This window comes from Schistocerca americana, chromosome 5 (genome assembly GCF_021461395.2).
Source record: "Schistocerca americana isolate TAMUIC-IGC-003095 chromosome 5, iqSchAmer2.1, whole genome shotgun sequence".
Lineage (NCBI taxonomy): Eukaryota > Metazoa > Arthropoda > Insecta > Orthoptera > Acrididae > Schistocerca > Schistocerca americana.
In genome coordinates, this window is record NC_060123.1 from 181,858,984 (window position 1) to 181,883,213 (window position 24,230).

The following is a 24,230-nucleotide window of genomic DNA, read 5'->3' on the forward strand; positions in this document are numbered from 1 at the left end:
TCAAATATGGGGTGCCGCAGGGTTCGGTAATGGGGCCATTGTTATTTAATGTGTTTGTTAATGATATAGGTGTTGAGGAGGAAGAAAAGAAAATATTGTATTCTGATGACATGACAACACTAAATAGTGACCAAAATATGGAACAGCTTGAGAGAAGCGCATACATATCTGCAAGTGTCACAACTCAATGGCTGTTGGAAAATGAACTGGTTATAAATCCTAAAAAGACTATGTACACAGTGTTTAGAAACAAGGAGAAGGCTGTAAATATGGATTTAGAGGTTGATGGAACAAGGCTGGAAGTAGAAGAAGTACAATCTGCTAGATTCTTAGGTATTCTTGTGGATAATGACCTGAAATGGAAAAAAACATATTAATACTGTCTTTAAGAAACTGAGCTCTGTCATATTCTTAATGATGCAGCTATCACAGTTTTCAGACAATAACTTCTGTGTACAGTATATCATGGACTTTTCGAAGCTTAGTTACAGTATGGAGTGACTGTGTGGGGAAACTCAAACAAACAAGAGACAAAACAAGTGTTAACATTACAGAAAAAAAAGCAATTAGGACCATTTTAACAAGAAAGACCTCTGGAACATGCAGAAACTGTTTCAAAAAGTTAGGTATCTTAACTTTTTCAGTGTTGTATATATACAAAACAATAATGTACATCACAAAAGATAGTAAGGACTGGAATACAAATGCTAGTGTACACACCAACAATACAAGAAGGAAGAATGAAGTACAGAACATACCCCACCGACTGGCAAATGCTAGAAAATGTAAGCTAAAGGGGTAGAAAAATAAGTGATAATGAATGTTACTACTTTTACATATCCTATATTACACGTACATTTCTGTACACAATGTAATTTTACAGGATCAAATAAAATTCAGTTCAATTCAATCTCTACACCCCTCTTGCTGCTGTGTAAGCTTTCTTCTAAGCTTGATTCTGTTGCAACGTCTCATAGTGCACCATCATTCTTCCCTATGTTTGTCACGTCCGGCCATCCTGATTTAGGTTTTCCGTGATTTCCCTAGATCACTCCAGGCAAATGCCGGGATGGTCCCTTTGAAAGGGCACAGCCGAATTCAAAGAAGTGAGAATGTGTAGCTCATGGAATTGGTCTTCTCGTACATACCCATTGGCCAAGGCAGATCCATTGTGACCAAAATGTGTTGGAGCTTCATCATACTTAAATCATATGCTACATCCTGTTTCCTGTAGTACAATCAGTACCAAGTTTAGAACACTGTTCTGAATCAAGTTCCTGTAGACAGTACCTGGAAAGTCTGCTGGTAAAACATTGTGACCATGAAGACGGTCACGTCCTATTCCAGTACATGCATTGATCACATCCAATTCCAGTCCATGAATTCGTAAAAATAGCATCTGCAATGAACCGTACAAATGTTGGCCTGATTCCTGCTTTCATGTAGTATGACCTGACTCCAACTGAACAGCTCTGTCAGGAGGATCAATATGGAGTTAGATCAGCTGCTTCAGGAAGCTACTTTCTTTGGCATAAGTTTGGTTCCTGTTGATGCTATTGGTTGGCGGTACTTTGCAAGGCATGGCCTGCATCTCAGTACGAAAGGGAAGGTAAACTGGCCAGGATGATAGCAAAATCCTTTAAGGGGGGAGGGAGGTGCACTGCAACTCATGGGACTACCTCTTTTTTGGGCCAAGATCAGTATCTGGTGATTCAACATTGGATGAAATTATGCTCAGTGAGTAGCTCAGACAGGCAGGAACTAGAGATGTTAAAATATCACAAGATTCTCATAAAAGTACAGTGAAAATTAATGTTAATGTATTGCATCAGAATATCAGGGGATTAAAAAACAAAGTTTACAAGCTTCTTATTACCATGTACATTAATATCACATAGGATAACACATCATTTTTCAACAATACATCTTTTTCTACCAATAAACATAAATACTCTTGTTCTTATTGCTTGGTCAATCCTTTTTTCCATTCTATTATAATTATAAAACGTGAACCTTTCATCCCATGTTGGAGTTAGCTCTTTCAATATCTAAAAATCGAGAGCACCAAAATTTTTGTTTTCTGCTCTTTTTCAAATCATAAATTCCAGGTGTCATGGACCCTTGAATATTCCATCTTTTATTCTAATTCTATGTATTACCTCTTTAGTACTTAATGGCCTCATTACTTACAGTAGTGGGAAAAAAATTCCTATTGACACTCAGAAAACATAATAGTGAAATATAAAGTTTGAACTTACCAAAAAATCCCAAAAAATGTGTGACTTCTGTCACGATACTGTCCTTTTCCCCTTGGATCAGCATTTATACCTTGCACGTGGGTTGACCCCATGAGTGCCCTTCCTCCTTCCGTTTCAGTAGGTACATCCCTTTAAATTCCTATCCTCCTACGATACAGGTCAATCCCCTTCTTGATGCCTCTGTCCGCTAACAGTATAGGTCAGCATTTCTTAGGTCTGCCAATCTGCCCTTTATATCCAATAAATGCTGGGTGCGCTTTCCTTATCCCTTATGAATAAGCCTCTAGGTTAATTATCCGTGTATACACCTTTATGTACACCATAATTAAATATCCTCTGGTAAAATTACAAAATCCATTTCACACTACACACTCGCTTTTTAATACTTCATTTAATACCTTAGAGTCCTCCTCTACTTTTCAACTTTTATACTCTTGGTATATATTCTACCTCTATACACTATTCATACATATGTGTTCACTTGTGTTATAAGAGTCCCACTATCCCACCAGTCATCAAAATATTTGTCAGACTGACCTTCCATAACAATTATCACAAACCCTTCTTCTCTGGCTTATGCTCTCCTTAATTATTCACACTTCCTACTTAGGTATACTCGATGTAAATGACAATGTGTGCATCCTTTCATCCTTTCCCTATGTACACATTCCTTTCCCCCTACAACGCTTGACTGTTCTCCCCTTTCGATGTGTAATATCATTGTTTGTGTAATCATATTTTTTGTGTGTATGTGTAAGTATGTTTGTGTAGTCTGATTTGTTCGGCTACTTATATAAAATAAGTTGTATGTTATTCGAAACCGCAGAACACGAGAAGGACTTCTGCGATGGAAGTAATTGAATATGGAAAGAGTGAAAGGTAGATACGTACTCAATTGAGAAGTAAGAAAGGAAAAAGTAGAAATGATTGCTAATATCGCAGAAGCAAAAGAAGATAGGCCCAAAGACAGGAAACCCTTCCCACTCCCTATTCCCAGGATCCCTACTTCACCAGAACTTAAGTGAGAAGCCAGAGGAAGTATGGTGTTATACGTCTTGTACAGAATGGATGTTCTCACTTTCGCCTTTGAAGTCCCCAAAGAAAATCTTAGCAACCCCTATGGAACGGCAAATGGTGAAGAATCTGTCACACTTGTTTGCGAGGGTCGTTTGAAAGGTGTGGTGTGGGTTCTGTGTTAGCCATAATTTATTTGTTAGTGTAAATCATGCTTTAATATATAATAGCCACCCCTTCCAAAACAAATACAAGCCTTCCATCTACATCAAATTTCATAAAAGGTATGAAATATTCTATACTAAATAGAAAATTATACACTACGATAAAATAGGTGTTTAGTCATGAATCTTATACTATATTTTTATACTCACATAAAAGATTATATTCAGTTCATGTTGTCTAGATATCATTCTGTTTGAATAGTACCATCATATTATGTTTTCCACTAATACTATATACTATTCATTGCATTTCATATTTAGATATCACTCTTTATTCGTGATTCTCTTAAGTCTATTATCTTTTAGTCATATTTAGTTTCCTAGCTACTAACATTATAGGATAGTTTAAGAGTTGAAGAATAGATTACAGAATAGTATAAGATTTGAAGGGAATTCGGTGCAGGAAAAATAGTACAGAAGAAACACCGAAAACAACTAGGGATACGACAGTTGTCACTCCGCATGTTAACACGGAACATTAACGTCCGGACCAATAATTCTTGTTAAATTTTGTGTAAAAGCCTCCCCACAATGAAACAATTACCACTTTCCTGGGAAACACAACATTAAGTAAAGTTATTCTATTTTCTACTCTATCATGGACAAGTTTGAATTCTTCGCACAAGTCATCTATAACATTGCTATTATCATTAAGTTTGGAAAAAGCAACAGTCGAAATGTTTCTGGAGATTATACTCTCGGTAACTTCTCGACCTTTAAATAGTTCAAATGGTTCCACCAAACTACTTACATTTATCAAAGTTGGACATATTCTCTTTGAAATTCTGTCCTACCTTATTTACTCATGTTCTGACAACTCGTGTACTGACACCTGTAATTTGCGATTGAATAATCGACATTACTTTCTTAGGTCGATCTGTGCTCTCTTTCAAAGTATCCCATTCCTGCCTTACAGAATTAAATTTAACTTTACATACATTTTCATAAGATTTTAATTTTTCATTAAGATCGGGTTCTTTATTATTACATTTGTCTTCAATATCAAATTCTAGTTTCTTTGTCAAATCCTGGAACCGGTTACTCTGTGTCTGACAAAAGTCAGTGAACAGTTGGTCTACATGAATGTTCAGAGAACCCGTTAATTCTTTCTTTAAATCTACTTTCAAATTTTATACTTAATGGTTTAGAGTGTCAAATTCATTCCTTAGTAAACCCATATTTGTAGCTTGCTCATTTAGGACTTCATTTTGTTTATTTAAACTAGAATATACCACACTTATTTCTTTACTTAGGGTTTCATTTAGTTCCTCACTTAAAGAAGCCCACTGGTCATCTATTTGATTATTTAATTGAATATTCACTGTGTCTAATTTAAGACTTTGGGCATTTAGAGTTGTATTTAGTTCTTTTCTTAAAGAAGTATTTTGAGCAGTAAATTCTTTACTTTGTGCATCTAATCTAGAATTTAATTGTAAGCTCTGAGCTCCTAGATTTTTACTTAAAGTAGTAATTTGGGCGTTTTGAGCTTTGATTAAATTCACTACTTCAGAACAGTCTGGCATTTCCCTACTCACTGTCATGGCCATGGCTGGTTCTGATATTTCCCCAGTCTTTTGAGTATTATCCATATTCCCCTTACTTTTAGATTGAGTTATCATTAAAAAAAATCACCTCTGAGTATAATAACTACACTAACGGTCTATTATTGGACAGTGTCCTTAATTTCACACTCAATTAATTGTCTTTCGCTCACCTGGCGTGGAGTTTAAGGCTGCGCCAGTGAGTAGGTCTGGAATCAGCGCCAGTGAACAGCATGGGTGCCGGCAGCATCAGAGGTTGATTTCAGCGTTGTTGTCGGTGAACGGATTTCTAGTCAGCACTGGTGAGTTGCAGCTGGTACCGATGGCATCAGTTGCTCGTTATGGGGTCCATGCCCCGGCGATGTGCGTGAGGGCTGCTTACTCTCCACACTGGATCTTCATCATCGAATAGATCTCATCGTAACTCTTCTTAGTCTAAACTGTTGAAATTTTCCTTGCATCTTTACTTTTTGGTATTTATTAATTTTCACCCCTTTTTACAATTCATGCATAATCCAACTCTGCGAAACAATTTCCCTGTCTTGTTACCATTGGTTGCGTTGGCAACTCACAATATCTTTTTATTTTGATTTTGTTTGAAAATTCCTCTTTCTTCCAGTCCTGATCACGTTGGTTTCCACATTCTAATGGTTTCAGTGACAAGAGAAGCGGTGTGAAACTGGATTGCGAACTTCACACTTCTCTTACTGCAGTTGACTTATATGAAACATTTAGCCGATCCTCTCCTATGGGTATGCAGCTGTGTCAATCTCCACAACTTTTTCTCCGAAGAAATAATGGTGTTTAGAGGAACTAAAAAAATGCTCTCTCTCTAACACACACACTAGAAATAACTCGGTACCCTCATACTTTCAGTTCATTTCATGCATATTTTCATTTCCACAAGTTTCATATAAGCATACAACCTCTTGCAAGTCAACTACACCAATAACCATAAGATACTATTAACTATAATGTGGTGGGTTTAATAACAACTAGAAATTCAAAAACAGATCTTGTTTCTAGGAAGTCTAAGACCAAGATCAAGTAAGAGTCTCTAGACACATCATGTTTCACTTGTCTATAGCAATTACAGTTATTCAACTGCCAAGGAATAATACGTAGTTTCTCCTTGCATCCTCCATACAGGTTCTGTGGCATGAGTGACAAACACTTGTCAGCGTCACTCGTCTGATGCAACTCTTGTCTTCCCACGATAAACATCCATCCTGCACTCACAGACATGTGTTGCGCAGTAAATAGGCTCTCTCTCTCACACTTATCTCTACAACATAGTGTGTTCAAGGCGGCAGAAGGTCGAGTGGTTCCAGAATTTGCATGGAAATTCTCAAATCACTGCAACATTTGTTCCACATGGCTCGAATCACTGGGACAGTCGAGCATAAAATTCAAAGGAATTCTCTTTCACTTCTTTGAATTATTTTCTATGGGACCATCTAAAGGTAACTGCTTTACACAGCACATATTCCTTATGCAGAGACACTTTGAGGTGTAGCAAGGCAAAACAGCTCTGCTTGCTAAAATTCTACCCCGTAAGTACTTTTTTTTGCAGTTTCCATGCAACATGTAATGCAATACCACAATATTGCTAAATTCTTTGTCACACTGTATTTCTATAAACTTTATTATTCATGGAATAGTTTAGACTGCTGATGCCACTAGTGTTTATATTTCATATTAAAAGTGTTCATTCCCCTGTTTCTAACAAATTTTTAACTTTTTCCAAAAACTGTGTACTTAAAAATTAGTTAGTAACCAAAATTATCATATTCCAGACAGTTTGAATCTTAAAATGAGATCTTGTCAAAATTCTACTCTCACAGTTTTGTAGCTATGGTTTTTCTGATTACAAAAATGTATAACTTTCCTAGAATTAACTGTTATTTTGTGATATATTCCAATTAGAAAATAAAACTTTCCAAAAAGTTCTTGGTAGTCTTTGGAATTCTCCATGCACATTAAAAATTTTACATCATAAGATAGTGCTGGTACCTATCATTTTGCTACTTTAGATTATATAGCTTATAGTCATTCATGATACCTTCACTGCTGATTTTTTTATATTCTTGTAGCTTTTTCTGTCTCTTGTGTTAGTATCTCAAGTGTAATAGTTCATATTTTAACATTTTGTAATTTTTGTAGTACTCACATCCATGAATAGGCATCAAGCAATAAGTCACAGTCTGTCATGTCCGGTAATCAAGATGTAAATACCTATGTTAGGCTGTCAATACAGTCACTGTGTTATTAATGAGTCGGTGGTTTGTATTCAACTAGCATAGTCACTATGTCTGTTCCATGTCAATCGTATTCAGCATGTACGGTACCATATTGCGGTTGAGCAATGAAGAGGCATAGTTGCTTTGTTGATATTTGCCACTCTTGACTTTCTAACACCACTCAGGTCTTTGTAGCTTACCGATCTGTTTTGTAAACCCTGTATTAATACTTTACAGGCAAGGTGATCAGTATGACTTAGTTTAGTATCAATAATGTGAAGAGAATGAAAAAATAAATTTCACAGTGGTTGTGTACTTTCGTTAAATAACTGTTTACAATATAAAAAAATCATAAGAGGATAAATGGTGAAGATGAACTTTCATGAGACTTAAGATTAAGAGGCACACAAAAATGTGATTGGTAACATTATTTTAGTAAAATCAGATGTTTCAATAACTTTTCAGTTATGTGTCTTTTGTATCTATATGTATGCACATAAAATTCTGTTTTCATATATATAATTTTCTGTACCATGAATGTCATAAAATGGGTGCTAGATAAATAAGCAGCTTGATCAGCTTGTCACTGAAGTTCACAATATACATGAAGGATTTTTTACAGTCTGTTTATATGGACTTTTCTCCATGTTTTGGTGTGAGCAATCTACCCCAAAACTTTGCAAAAATATTTCTGATACACCCAGTATATTTGCTGACAATGATAATAGCAAGACACAACATCTACAGCCAACAAAAATTTGCAGTGAAAGTCAATCATTCTCCTATCTGCATTTTAGCATATTAACCAAAATATGAAATGGGGCATTTATAATTTAATAAGCATCCAAGAGATTGACATGAAGATAAAACCAATGGTATTCTTCACTGACCACACTTGTGAACTTTTAAAGTCATATCTTAATTTACAATGTTAATTATGATAAGCAAACTAAATGAGCCTAAGTAACATTTGTTGTGGTGAGATAAGCAGTGGCTATGATCGTATTGCTGTATGTGGACTGTAGCTACTCTAGGATGTTTCGTATTCAAGATGTCTCATTGTCTTCATGTATTAATGACATTCCTTTCTCTTTATATAAAGAGAAGTGTGCTTGCTTTCTATATTTTTTTATTTTACCAGGCCTATATCAAGCACATGCTCACCATCACCAGCTTTAGTTTTTACTTTGAAACCTTCATAGAAGTTTTTGCAGATGTTCTATCAATTTTGTTTGGTTTCTAGCACATTCTCATATTAATACAAATGAGGCTAATCATGCTTTGTGATGTGTCACTGTTATTATAAAGCACAATTAGTCTCAAATGAACTAATATGAGAATGTGCTAAAAGTAAAATATCAGGCTGCTGATGGTGAGCATGTGCTCAATACCAGTCTCGTAAATTGAAAAATATGAAAAGCAAGCAGCCTTGCTTTATATACAAATAAAAAAATGTTATTTATAAAGTAGGACCTGTCTGACGAGTGAAGTGTAATATTAAAATATATACTGTCTTCTGTTTCTATATTCATTATAGTTACACTTAAATAAATGCGCCCTAAACGGAATTGCAGCCCCTTTCCTAATCATCAGCTCATCGTCTTATTACCGATATGTTTCCTCCTTTACAGATTAATGAAATACAAAGGGTATGATGGTGTGCATGGGTGGGGGGGGGGGGGGGGGGACGAGAAAGGAAAAAAGAGGAGGAGAATTGTGGATTTCAGATTGAAATATGTCTCTTTTTGGCCAGTCTGTCTGCGGGCTGGGAATGATAAGTTAATTTTTGAGTGTCAAATAGCAACACTACAAGAGAAAGAATGGAGCAAAGACAGATCAACTTATTACCATTAATTAATGTCATGTAATTTGATAGCCTAATTTTTCCCAAATGGCAATAGAACTGTGTACAGGTTTGTAATAATCACAAGGCAACACTAATAACACAAGTAATTTATAACATGGTCACTCTTAACTAATGTGCAATCATTTTCCAGTGTTTGTCACATTTCATAAATACTCTGTATACATATTATGGGGAAACATAACCTGTGTTACAGCTGCCAGAGACTGTGGTCATGTATGTATTAATTGCGTTTGTCCACACGTTTGGGTGGCTGAAAGCTCATTTTGTGACAGCCTTTTGTTTTGCCTGTCTGTGATTCAGCATCTCTACAATATGCTGAGCAAGAACTATCCTTTTCATAATTATAGCAGCAGTAACGTGCATGTACAGTATTTAATATCATCTTTAGATGATTCTATATTATCATAACTGATCATACTGATAAATAATTTTTGCAAATTGTTCTGCTTTTTCACTATTTTGATATCAAATTACCTAATGGGAAATATCCCTCTTTCCCCTCCCCCCTTTCCCCAAATAATAGGATATAAGTACACTGTATACTAGAAAACTCCAGACAAAATTTCATTTTCTTTTTGTTGAGCAAAAAAGGCATTATAGGTGTGCTACTATTATTGTTATTTTTAAGAGCATCAGCAAAACCTTCTCTGAAAAATCACTTGTTACAAAGCACAATAAACTTTTAAAAATCATCATTGCATCACAGAAGTAGTACTGATTGCTTCATCAAATGCTATCTAATGAAGCAGCTTTTCATCACCAAAGTATTTGAAGCTCAGTTATTCTCCAAGACCCTGTTTTTCTTGACTTGTCACAATGTTTATGACCTGAGTGAGCTTTTGAAGCAGTATAATTTGATTACTATTGCCAACAATAAGAAACTTACAAAATAGATTATTGGAGTCTACAACATCACATCTATAGTGTGTTGTAGTAGCTATCATTTCCAGCTTACAACATAAAAAATGTTATTTATCAATGTGTTGCTTTCTTCCATAAAATATGTCATTAAATCTTATGGGCTGTGAATGTCATCTGTTTATTTATTCTTCTCCTACTCTGTTGTTCTCCCTCTCCCTGAAAATGTGAATAATTGTAGATCTCAAACTTGTTTTAACTTTTAAGCCACATTTGTGCTTTTCCTTGGTGTCTTACCCTTCTAACATTCAGTTGTATGGTAAAGATCCATTACAGCTTTTAAGTGTTGTTATTGATAGCAAAAATTCACATTCTAGGAATATAATCATTTATATCCTAGTGTGACTTTCAACTACAAAGTGGTGACATACTTCCTATTCATATCTATCACTTACATAATGTACCCTCATAATGTCAGCAGCAAATTGCCTGTGACGACAGATGGCAAAGACAATTTAATCAACCTTATTGTGTCAACTTCTCCTGTTTCCTTTACTGTACATTGTGTATTTCTTGATCCAAGGTTATGAAGGAATTTCCTTACATTAACCCTGGTACATATGTTACAATTTTTTTTCTTTCCATACCATGTTCTTTTCAACCAGTAAAGGGACTGAAGAGCCAAATGGTTGTGTTGTGTTTTCAAGTTTACTGGATTCCAAGTTTCTATGAACCTTGTTCATGTTTAATAAATGTTCTCTCTCATCTTGTGTCATGTATTGTTCACATTAGTGTGTACTACTAGTGCACTATTCTGTGCATTAATACATACATTACTTATGAAGGAAGATGTGCTGATGACTTTATGACCAAAACATTCTATTATTTCTTAAGTATGATAATATTTATTTATATTTTCAGTATCAAATTATAGTCAACAGCATCAGTTTAAAATCTGTTACAGTCAAGTGCCTTGGCATTTATTAGTGTTGTATTAATGGGATGCTTATCAAATTTTCATTTCTAACCTTGCATTTTATTTAATTTAAACTAAAGATTTCCATACAAAGTTTGTGATATGTGGAGTGCCTTGTGAAGGTAAAAATTTTTGTAACTGATGATATAAAAGGCAGACTAATTCATGATATGAAGAGCTGAATTACCAGAGTCAACATAAAAACAAAAACTCGATAACTGTGTGGAACATGGATATTATATAACTGTATAACATTGATCAATAAATAAACTATGTAGATGATATCTGGATGCAACATTTAACAAATGCTTTTGATTTTTGGTGAAGATATATTCCACAAAACATACTTTAAAAGTATTTTCTTTGCACAATATACAACAAAATGTTCCATTTAATCCACATCATTTAACAATGGGAAGCATCTTCACTAGGGCACAAGACTCCATTAACATTACAATGAATATGGTACACTTAACATTTCATTTCAAGTGCACCCTAAAATTTTTAGTGTTAGGTACAAACATTCAACTCAGTATTTTCAAATATTTTCCAGTCACAACAGGTAACAATGGGGAAACAGCAATCACATGGGCTTCCACTCAGCTCGTAATGTCTCAAAATTAAAGTAAATTCTTAGAATATGACAGGGAGCTTTTGTACACTAAAAGCACACAGTAAATGATTTTGTCTACTCTATGCTGATAACCATAATTTAAAATAATATTGCACTTTTCATTTAGCACACATAAAAACCAATTAGCTTTACAACAATCTTTATGACATTACTATTGGGTCAGATCAGGCATCTAAGTACATATTTTATTAACATGAGTATTCAAAAACAGACATGCCTGCAGAACTACTGGTTTAACAGATGCAACAGCTCCATATGGATGGAAGACAAAAGCGACACTTCTATACAAGCAGAGTGGTTTCTTTCTTCATCACTGACAGCAAAATATAACTATCTTTACATGACTATACAAATTGTGCACCCCTGTTTATTTTATACATTCTATATATATATATAAATATCTCACTTTGGATGAACTATTCTTAAAACATTCTCACTTAACATTTTAGTAGTTGTGCTTCATAGAAAAAGGAGGAAACTGTGAAATTTTGATTGCTTTTCGCCATGTGGAATTACATCAAGATGGAATGAGGAAAGTGAAGGCACAGAGTGTAAAAAGAGGGGATCATGAGGTACAACGATTGAGGCTGCAAACTGGCAGGTTAACAGGTAAAACTAACACCAAAAAATATTGTCCTCTTGTGTTTTCACTTCTAAAAGGGTCCCAACAAGTTCGACATCACATCAACAAGAAACAATTATCACTGGATTAGCCAAAAACTTTGATAAAAATACACACAGGACTATTATACATACATCTGCCTTAAATATAACATTCTGCAACAGTTAACATACATCTGAATAATTTTGTATAACATAATTATTCTTGTAATGTATTTTCACATTATCACGATTTATAACTCTGATAAATATAGATCCCAAACTTTCATTTGCAGCCTCAAGATAATACCGAGATGAGGACTCGTGCAAAATTGACTCAAAGTCGGTCGATCGGTCGGTCGGAATCCAAGTGAACAAAGCACACACATTTAGGCACTCGGAGTAAGGCATTCCTACAGTGGAGATATGAAGGATATATTCTGGACAGTTCAACCAGCTGCACCTACTGGTGTGATGTGTGTTTTCATTTTTGTCCTCAAAAGGTGCATTTAGTAGATAAAATATAGTGACAGTATAATGTGCCTGTTGTATATCTCTTTTATGAAGACTAACAGTGAACACGATGGTAAGCAACATGAGCCGACTGCAGACTTAAACAATGGCACAACTTAATAATCTTAACAGCTTAATTACAAAAAGGAACCAGCAGCAAAGCCAAAGGGCAGTCTACACTCAGTGTACAATCAGAGTCTTTGTAATCTGTAACAGGAAATAGATTGTGCCTCATTGTTCAATCTAACAACCTAACAATTATTTTTACAACCAATTCACAGAAATGAACATATGTGATGTAGTCTGGTACAAGTAATGTAGGGGAACATTTTATATGTCCAACAGTTAAGGCATGACTTTGTCCGCTTTTGTCATAAAATATGCCTACAAAGATTAAGCACCAAATTTAGCAGTTGCAACAAAAACTTATTACATACAAACATAGAGAACATGTAAAAACAATATTGCAAATTACTGAACGCAATAACATCTCAATAGTGTGTGTGTGTGTGTGTGTGTGTGTGTGTGTGTGTGTGTGTGTGTGTGTGTGTGTACATTACTCATATGAAACTGTACAATAAAATTTTGTGTGTATGTATATAATATATATATTTATTTATATATATATATAATATATTCTTCCCTACATTATATACCTTGTTAAAAAAAATAACACGGCACTGGTCAACTGGTTACTTCAATGACACTCAGTTAAAACTTCATGGCCTATTTACAAGTTGCAGTTGTACCCAATGTACTAAGTACAGGTCCACAGAGTCAACTGCAACCAAGGTTGCCACTTAGGATACATGAGACACAGAGCTCACTCATCTACAGGGGAATGTTCGCACTCTTTCTTAACAAAATAGAACATTCATTTGGGGCTACATAGTAGTCACACAACACTGCACACAACAAACATTATGTACAAAACATTTATACACCATTGTGTATTTTATGTCTCTTTAAAGTGTCTTCTTAGAAGTCCATATCCAGAGAAGTTATCTCCAAAAACTGACACTAATATGGACTCAGCAAATTGCCCTCTTCTTTTGGGAACAGAATCCTGTAAAACTTCTGACAGAGCTGACTATCATTATGAATAGAGCTCTCTTACACAATACAATTTGGTTACAAAAATTTAAGTACATTTAATAAAATGCTGCTACATCCTGCACATAAAATTAAATATCAAGAAATGCACTGCCCCGAGTCCAAAACCTCTGCAGGCAAAACTTTCTAAACACTTTGCTTTCTCGTTATCAAGTTAAAAATTGTCAAAACTAGTGATATCATTCTATGACTGCATATATGCCTTAAAGGCTTTCTTCTACTTCATTTGAATCTTCCAAAATATTTAGCAAAATTAGCTAGGTTTCATCTTTATCTTCATTCACCACACATTTTTGCAAAGTATATTTTTTATAATATGTAAAACCAGTTCCTTTTTGTTCACTTTTACAAAATGTGCAGGCACTTGCAGCCATTGACATCATCATGATCACAAATATAACATTAAAACTTCACATTTTTATCATCAGTACACAAATCTGGCATACAAGAACACCAGATTGTCACGTGTAAGCAACTGTCTTTGTATTAATATATGGCACAGAGGTCCCATACGCCTGACCAGGGAAATAATGGTGCCGTGGGACTGGCACATCGTAGTACTATGTGGCCCAGCCTTCACTCATGCGAGATCTCTTCTGCAGAGGTCCACTGTCATAGTCTGAGCTGCTGCTATGTCGTGGATCTCCAGGTGACGAAAGGTTTGTGGGAGTGACAGTCCCTGTGAACAGCAGTACATTAAATTGAGGCTGGCATAGGTTACTAGTTAATGTTACATTTTTTTTTTTAAAGTTTGGTATGTGATTTGTCACCTTGTTTAATGTAAAAGGGATATGTTGTTATAAAGGGAGCTTGTGAAAGAGAACACAAACAATTTTTTAATTAAAATCTATATATATAATGGTTTGGCCTCACTGCTCAAGTTGCAGACTAAATGGCAGCTCAATTGACACTGAAGTGATAATTAGTCTGATATACTTCTGGCTTCAAGGTTTTAGGTAGTACATTTGTGAGGAGCAAAAAGTGAAAGAAAAAGTAAGCTTGCCTTCTGTGAAAAATACCCAGTAACAAGTAAGATCTGCCTGAAAAGTAAGATTCTAGAAAGAACGAACACATTCACATATCTAGGCTATAAGCAAACCTTTCTGGAAGAAACAGTCCTAACTGAAAAACCCATCAGGTAAACAATAACAGGGAGAGTATTAACAATGTAATGAAACATTTCCTAATCCAGGAGCACATGAGAAGACGCCTTTATAAGAGCTCAGCAAGAGCTGTACAGTGCTACTGCTGTGAATCTGGTCAACGAAGGTATAAAATGCAAAAAGACTAACAGCTTGTGAAACTAAATTCTTGAGATGAACAGCTGGTTACACCAAATAGGATCACCAAAAGAATGAAGATGTGTGGATGGAACTTAAAATGGAACCATCAAATATATTCAGAACAACCAAACGTCTATAACAAATGGATTCAAAGAGGATCCAAAATACATGCTACACTACCACACCAACAGTGTAAGATCACTAGGTCAACTAACAAGAAGATGGGTGGAGAACTTCTGAATGAGACTGCAACATTATGTTTACATCAATACTACGCAAGTGGAGGATACTCCTGGTACCACTAACTGACCACCCCTCCTATGTTCCACTCTTGAATGGTGTGTGGGAAGAATGATTGTTGTATGCCTCCGTATTACCTTCAATTTCTCCAATTTTCTCCCTGTGATCATTTCACAAGACGTATGTGTGAGGACGTAATATGTTGTCCAACTCTGCAACATCTGCCACTGGAGATTGTTAAGCATCTCTGTGATGCTCTTGTGCCAACTAAATGATCCCATGATGAAATGTACCACTTTTTGTTGCAATTTCTTTCTCTCTTCTATCAGTCCTGCCTCGTAAGTGTCCCAGATTGATGAACAATACTCGAGAACTGGTCAAATAACCACCAAGTAAGCCATTTCTTCCGTAGGTAAATTACATTTTCTTAAGATTTTTCTTATGAATCTCAATCTGACATCTGCTTTTCCTCTATTTTTTTATATAGTCATTCTACTTACGATCACTCTGAATAGCTATTTGTAGATATTTTATGGTAGTTGCCGTTTCCAGCAATTTGTCATCAATAGCGATGTTGTACAGTAGAGTGTTTATTTTCTTAAGTATGCTCAATATGTTACATCTATTTACATTGCAGGTCAACTACCAGCCCCTGCAGCATTCATCAATCCTCTGTAGTCGCTTCTGCAAATCGTTACTGACTTCTGGCATTGAGACCATCTTACAGACAACTGTGCCAGCTGTGAACAGCCTTAAAGACCTTCCTATACATTCTACTAGGTCATTTATATACATTATAAATCTACACCTACATCACTACTCTGCAAATCACACTGAAGTGCTTGGGAGGGGGTTCTTCAAACCACCTTCAGACTAATTCTCTATTGTTCTGCTTCTAACAGGTCATGAGAAAACGAGCTCTGTAAGGGCTCTGATTTCTCTTATTTTATTACAATGATTATTTCTCCCCGCGTTGGTCACTGACAATAAAATATTTTCACACTCAAAGGAGAAAGTTGGTGATTGAAATTTTGTGAAAGTATCTCACCACAGTGAAAAATTCCTTTATTTTAATGACTCCCATCACAACTTTCTTATAATATTGTGACACTCTCTCCCCTCTCTTGCAATAGTACAAAATGAGTTGCCCTTCTCTGAACTTTTTCAGTGTCCTCCATCAATCCAGAAAACAATTATTCTACCACATTACCTTGAGGTGCTCCCAAAATTACCTTTACATTTGTCAATTTGGTTCCATTAAAAGTGACGATTTTGAGTTCTGTTTGCACAGAAAGTCTTAAACCCAGAAGGAAACCTGCTCCAATACTTTGTAAACTCCTTTTTCATTTTTTATTTTTTTATTTTACTAAACAGCAGTGCTAGATGGTTTCAAACACCTTTCTGAAGTAGATGAACATGGCATCAACCTGAGTGCCAATGTCTACAATACTGTGGATCTCATGGGAGAATAGAGCAAGTCAAGTTTTGTAAGATCTCTGTTTTCTGCGGAATCCGTGTTGATTTTATGGAGGAGATTTTCACTCTCCAAAAATGTAACACTACATGAGCATTAAACATATTTCATAATTCTACAACAGACACATCAATTATATAGGCCTATAATTGTGAGCATCCGTCCAACAACCCTTCTTGAAAATGAGAATGACCTGCACAACTTTGTCAAGACACCTTACACCTAGAAGGAAGATAATGAAGATGATTTCTGAAAAAGGTCAAGTAAAAAAAAATTACGAAACTTTTTGACAACAGAAAAAGGAAAGTCAACATGCTCCTACACCGACCTTACCTACTCTGTAATTATTTAATCTAAGCAGTAGACCAACTCCTTTTTGACTTCCTAGTGATAAAAATACATCTGACCATGAAACTTATTTTTTCATATTTTTCACTTGCAGCCTGCATCATCTACAATGCTCTTTCCTAAACTGTCATTATACTCCTACGTTATTTTTAGCCTTATTTAAAAATATTGCTTCATCCCTCTAATCTTTGGTATTGTCATTGAATCAACAGGTTCCATATTATCACGTCAAAAAGTGAAATAGTGAAACTGCCATAAAAAGTAATTTCTAGTTTGTAAAAAAGGTAGCTGTCAGTTAAAATCTGTTTTACTGTTGACTATAGCAGTGTACTGACTGTTTTGAATTGATCAGACTATCTTTTGTTTCACGGACTGTATTGTTTGTTTTGTATTACATAATAGTTGATGGTGTTAAATGTACATCAAAGCCAGTTAACAGTTATTTGATAATTATTCAATATGACGCAGTTAGTATGTAGTGGTCCAACACATAAATATGCGATAGAATTCTAAAACAAAGTGAGAAGATAAATGTTCACATCAGAACTCATAATGAAAAAAGTACTGCCTCAACTTTTTAAATTATTTTTTGTAAAGAAGCTGCTTTGCTGCATCCTAAAACAGCAATTGCCATCTACAAAACACATTTATTTAGTCTATTTGGTCAAATTTTGAACAAATAATTCACATAATATCAGCCTGAAAACAGGATTGAATATCATTTATAAGAAAACAGAAAGCTATGTGAGCTCATTTTTGTCTCTACTTTAAATTTGCACTGAAAAACACAAACTTGTTGACAGAACAGAATGTACAACAAAGACCATGTTCAGCAGAATGACTGAGAAGCTAGATCCTTATAACATAAAAAGACATTTACCTGGTGTTGGTGTGAGGTGTCCAGTGGAGGATGGCCGTGGCAGTGTGTGGGCATGTGCTGTGTGGCTCTGTAGGTGTGATCCAAGTCCACTGTGCCCAAGGCCTCCCCCGTGGCTGGATGGGTCACGTGGCGGTGATATGGGTTCACTCTTGATTTTGACTTGAAGTGGTGATGTCGACGGTGGAGGGGTACTGCTCGATACAGCCAAGTGCGGCAGACCGCTGAAACCGGAACTGTTTATATTCAGTAAGTTAGGAAATTATGTATGATCTGTGCATCTACAGCAGATTTTGCAAACACAGAAAATGAAAAGGAGATGAATAACTCATTGAATTCCCAAAAAGGCCCATATATTGGAAGTGTTGTTTTGTCAGAATCACTTACTGACCATAAAGGCATAAATGAAGGGGGGGGGGGGGAGGGGGGGGGAAAGAAAAAAAAAAGATAGAAATTTGGAACATGATCACTATGAATATGCAAAACATTCAATAAATTCAATGTTCTCACTAAAAGCACAATAAAGTTTGTAAGGCAAAGTGCTCATGAACTGATACCAAATCTCAATCTTTTTGATTCACTTATTTCTTACAATGGAGTACAAATTGACAAGAGTGGAGATAACAGAAGAGGAAGGATAAAAGGGACAGAGCATCAGAATCCATGCTAATACAGATTATCCACCACACCCTCCACACAGGAATGATTGATTGTTCTTGGAATGTGAGCTGCTCCTTTTTCCCCACAGTTGCACAACCTACATAATCTTTCTATGTTTCACTCCAAGAAACATTTCTCACCCATCCACAAATGTTTCTTACAGCCTTGCTATAATTTTGCCCTGTTCCTCAAACAGCTATTTTAATCTACAGTTAGCATATGTTAATATTTTTACAGGTGATTTTAGTGTTTAAAATGTGGTGAACAGACACTAGAATTGAAAAGTAACATTAATAATGTCAACATGGAGTATGTCATAGAATATTTTATGGATAATTCAGTTTCATTAGTTCCAAAATCTGCAATATGCATGATAAATGGAAAACAAGCAATGCAGAGTGGAGCTTATCAACATGGATATGCAGCTAAATAATGTAAGGAATGCAAATGGCAAATCAATGATTTGCTAACAGTAGAAAAAAAAGCGAGAAAATGTGTTAAACAGATAACAAAGATGATATACAGGCAACAGCAGCATGTTGCAGAAAGTAATCATAAATATTAACACTCACGTGGTATGTGTTAATGATGAAGGCAGTTGCTGTCCACTCCAGCTAAGAGTGCCAAGCCCCATGTCGGACCCTACACTAAAGTCCTGACCACCGAATGTTGAAAGAGATGCTGAATATCCAGCAAGTCCTGGTATGGACGGAGTTTGCAGCGCTACCACTGGTGTATTTAAAGCTGAGCTGTTTCGGCTTGGCTGGAAAAATTTAAATAAAAAGTAAATTGTTGGATAATTCTTAAGTCAGGTTTACTTCCAAGTACTTTTTTAAAAATCAAATATCATCTGAGTGTAAGAAAAGTAACAATATTTATACATTTCAAAACAATGTAACCTTATAAGCTATGATGAAACTGCAAAATGTGTGAATAAATTATGATTTAGTAGTATTAACGTAGGTAAAGTACTGGATTCCAGTAGAAAAAAGTGTTCCAATACCTCATCTGGTGCTGGTGCTAAAGTGTGTGCACTTTGCTGCTGTGGTGTAGGAATGACTACTCGTAAATTAGTTCTTGGGCCACCTCCTTGGCTTCCTGTCCCGCCCGGACCTGGAGAGTGTTGCTTTCCATGCTGCAAGCCTTTGCCTCCTCCTAGCTGGCCAGGACTTGGTCCTGGTGAGGGAGAACCTCCCAGGGGTGAAGAGGAATTTGGATACCCATTGCTCATTTCCAGCATTCCACCTGAAGGGTACACTGTGAAGGGGGAAAAGCCTTAATATAGATTTCCCAGACAAAGTCTTAATGATATAGAGAATAAAAAGTGAAAATTATCAGCAGTTTGGTTAACTAAGGACATAGCAATGCTGAAAGATACACAGAAAGAGAGATGAATACTTGGAAAGAGAGATATAATGGACTATCAGCTAGTTATATTTTACTGAAATAATATTCACGTTAAACAATGTGTGGATTCAAAGACATGAAAATCAACAAAATGTCTGACAAAACACTAAACAAATACTATCATAAAATATTCTGTTGAATTCCTCATGTGGAAGTGAATATGGAAGTGAATATGTAAATCAAAATCAATAATCTCCCAACAAATAATAACAAGCAATCCCTTTTGTTTAATGCAATGTGACTTTGTCTGACATGTTTGTAACATCTGCTTTTTGCAAATGCCACAGAGTGGGTAAGATAACACTATCATCCCACCCCCAGTCCTGTTCCATTCATGAATGGTGCACAGTAAGAACAACAGTCAGGAAGCCTTTGCATGAGTTCGAATTTTTCTTATATTCTCATGATATTGTGTCTGATGCAGACTATTCTTGAAACATACACGTTCAGAATTTTAACAGGTCTGAGTTATCTACATACTTGTGAAAATTTTAATACGGCTAAGGAATTTTCAGACATGTGAAATGCCTTGGTTAACACACTGCTCTGAGATTCAGGAGAAGTGAAATTAAAAGCCACTTTGGGCCATTCTGATACATGTTTTATTATGTTGTATCTAATGAACCACTTGAACAAGATCTAGCCTATTTTCCCCCACTGGTGTTAAAATGCCTTACGCAAGACACAACTACACGCTAAGCATACTGTTAGTACTTCCTTGTGAATGTATAGTTAATACACATGGCAGACACTTTCGTGTTAAACTATGCTACCTTCTAGTCCTCGTTCAACTGAACTAGATGAATACCAGCATATTGTCAGGTCATAATCACTTTGCTTCTCTTTCCCCTTGCAATTAAGAAATATTTACGAGTATAAAAGCTAGGCCACTCCTAAGGAAATAAAAATAGAAGTAAATGCTGCACATTTGCGAACAATACAAGCTGACTGCTGGGATAAGTTTAATTTTGGTGAAGCTATTACAGCTATTGCTAAAAAAACAATAGATAATTGCATTATTTCAAAAAACAGATGCAAATCAGACAACAGTTATCCAGATATTGAAGGCTTAGTCTTTAACTCACAATATATCTGTTTACTGAGGGGACTGGGTCAGAAACAGAATATGTTATTTTCCATGTACTCATCATTCTCAGTGGCTTGTAATTAGTCAACTACTTGCTGGAGTATAATTTCACAAAAAAGGTGGCAGGGTGTTATGAAATGGTATCTTGAGATTTCCTTTGTTGGATACTGACACATCTTCTGTTAATCCAGTACTACGACCCTAATCGTCTGCTGGATTCTACTGCTGCTACAGTATCCTTTAATGTGCTTTAGACCATCACCACACCAGCAGTTGTCAATGTGCATGCCCATGTTTTCAAGATGACATATGCACTAACAATACTTTGCTGAAAACACTTTATACAGTTTGGAAAACTACACTGGCCATCAGCTAGTAAGTTGTTGCGATGCACCACTTGGTACAATCGGCAAACATTACTACTCTAAAATGCAGATGATAACAACAGTATCTGCTAAATAATGGGCTATTGGAGAGGTCAAATTCATACCCTATCGCTGAGACACTCCTGCTGGCATAATTTTAACGCTGCTATATTCAACCACATTTCACACAAAATTTCATGGCCCTTTTTAGATATTAGTCTTTTTAAGCAGTATTACCAATGCCAATACCAATGCCAATGTCATACAATGTAAACTCATATTGAGGCAACCTGGTACTCTGTAAAGCAATAAAAGAGCTAACAATTATATGACTGATATTATGCGGCCCGAAAACTTCACAGTACAGCTTATTGATGCCCAACAAACACTGATCCCACATTGCTGATGTGGTTTTGCTGTTGCAAAATTTTATTTGGATTTTGCTTTGTTAACAGAAAATTTGAGACACAATATATCTGTTCACAATTTAAAATGTCATATTTTCCAATACAAACATTAAATTTTGTAATAATTTAAGACATGAACATGCAATAAATTTTATTCCTCAAAATTTTTTAGTATTATTTTCAAAATGAAAATGTTTTATTTTATAATAATTCAGTGGTACATTTTAAAAAGTGCATCACATGTATCAAAATTCTATATAATAAAGAAACAGTCTTTGTAACTGCAAACTCTCAATTGCTATGGACTCTTGGAGCAGACCAGAATAAAGAATGTGATCTTAAAACACATAAATCTTGGGAATGACTCCTGAGAAGTACCCTGACTCCCTGTGCAGCATTTACGAGAAATTAAGGCTAGGTGATGGGAAAATTAGCAACAATTAGATGAAAAATTACAGCATCCATATACTTCTAATAAATCATACCACGGTCTTTAACTTGTTACCCGTGATCTTGTAAGAGAAACCACACTGAAACCAATTACGATGTAGTCTGTTAAATAAAAAAACTAAAAGGAATAGAAATGTTCACCAACCTGTATCTGTTTCTGATGAAGAAGGTCTAGGGCTGACACTGGTATGTGGCATCTGTGGACTGGACTGGAGCAATGAGGAGTCTGAATAACTACTGTTTACAGGCACTGACACTGGCAAAGTGTAAGACTGATTCATCCCAACCTAAAACAAAGTGAACTAAATAGTTAAAAATAATCTACAACAGAAAGGGGTTTGAGTGAAATTTAGAAATTACCCATAGTATTAACTTTCTTTGTGATTAACTAATGTGCCCATTACTATATAAACAAACAAAACAATGATTACTAACTCTAGCTCCATTAAGCTGGTTTCTTTGCATCATCATCTGGAATTCCTCATCTATCTTGCTGTATTTAGCTTCAGTCCGTGGCGTCAGCTGATAATCACCTTCTGGTTCAGGACTATCAGGACTGCAGGTGCCATTCTTATGTTCCTTTTTGTTAAGAGCCTGTAGGAATTGAAACAGAAACATACTTAAAGTACAACACTACAAAATGGTGTGTTACATACATATTTACTACTGAAGCATGTGCTAAAATCTTTTTTTGTTCGCAGCATCCAAACCTGCAGGTCACCGTACCAAAGATAATAATGGACTGCAAGATATTAATACACGCTCACCAAGGTAAGTGCTAACACCACAGTCATATACAGATAAAACTGAAAAGTGCATTCAAAGTCAAGGAAGCAACTCAACTTAGGGCTTATGCTGATACTTTGAATCAACTACCACTATATATGTATGTTTACTAACAATCTGTTCTTTTGACTATCAATAAAGTAATATAAATTATCTCCCAATATTACTATTAGGCCTTCTGCTCTTTATCCTTTTTTTGAATGCCTCTGTCAAAAAGGGCTTATTTGCTCTTACATTTTCTACCTGTCTACTGTAAATACTAGTTTCAATAGTTTGAATTTTGCCAAATTTATATTTTGCTGTTCATTCAACTCGAAACTATCATTGGGAGGTAATTATCCACATCCGGTTTCACCTTCTCACCATCTTCAAGACAGAACATTTGTTACACTTTCATCCATACCCCATCCACATTTAAAATGTTTACTTGACACCACAACCAGTCGTCAGGCCACAGTCACGAAAACAATGAAATTTTTGAAAAATTATGTGACTAGTTTCGACACACTGAGTCATCATTTTCAAATGTAATCATAAACCTAGAAAACTGGATTAATAATTCAGGTTTGTGATTACATTTGAAAATGAAGTCTCAGTGCGTTGAAACTGGTTATGCAACCTTTTAAAGATTTCGCTGTTTTCGTGAAAGTGGCTTGACAGCCAGTTGTGGGTGTCAAATAAACATTTTAAATTGATGACAGTTGTGTCGAAATGCAAAATCCATCCACATTATTGTTTCTCCAGTTTTAGCTCAACTTACATCTCATTTAATTTATAACTATTTCTATAGCCTCTTCACTGTAAATAAATTGGTGACCCTACCAGTTTCACCTATCTTTGAACTTTCTTTCTTCAGGAGAGAAACATTAGGTTCATTTGTTGCATCATCTGGCATCCTATTATAATTTCAAATTGTAGGCTACATTGGACCCATCATTCCAGATCCCTCACTTATATCTGTGCCTATCCACTTCTCAGGGTCTCCTGTATGTGGTGAGTGGCTAGCTA

General features: G+C 35.6%; 1 protein-coding gene across 9 annotated transcripts in view; it reads right to left on the minus strand.

Annotated features, from left to right (window-relative positions):
• Nucleotides 1-11,257: 11,257 nt before the first annotated feature.
• The window catches only part of LOC124615399 (myocyte-specific enhancer factor 2), an 870,744-nt gene continuing 857,771 nt past the window's right edge, over nucleotides 11,258-24,230 (minus strand). For 8 of the 9 annotated variants that reach the window (XM_047143236.1, XM_047143235.1, XM_047143238.1 and 5 more), the window contains 6 exons: nucleotides 22,872-23,030; nucleotides 22,582-22,723; nucleotides 19,724-19,977; nucleotides 19,293-19,483; nucleotides 18,064-18,296; nucleotides 11,258-14,517 (listed from right to left, as the gene is read on the minus strand). In XM_047143236.1, the coding sequence (XP_046999192.1) occupies nucleotides 14,399-14,517; nucleotides 18,064-18,296; nucleotides 19,293-19,483; nucleotides 19,724-19,977; nucleotides 22,582-22,723; nucleotides 22,872-23,030 (1,098 nt within the window). In that variant the 3' untranslated portion in view covers nucleotides 11,258-14,398. The remainder of the gene's footprint in view (nucleotides 14,518-18,063; nucleotides 18,297-19,292; nucleotides 19,484-19,723; nucleotides 19,978-22,581; nucleotides 22,724-22,871; nucleotides 23,031-24,230) is intronic. The other variant, XM_047143243.1, reaches the window with a different exon arrangement.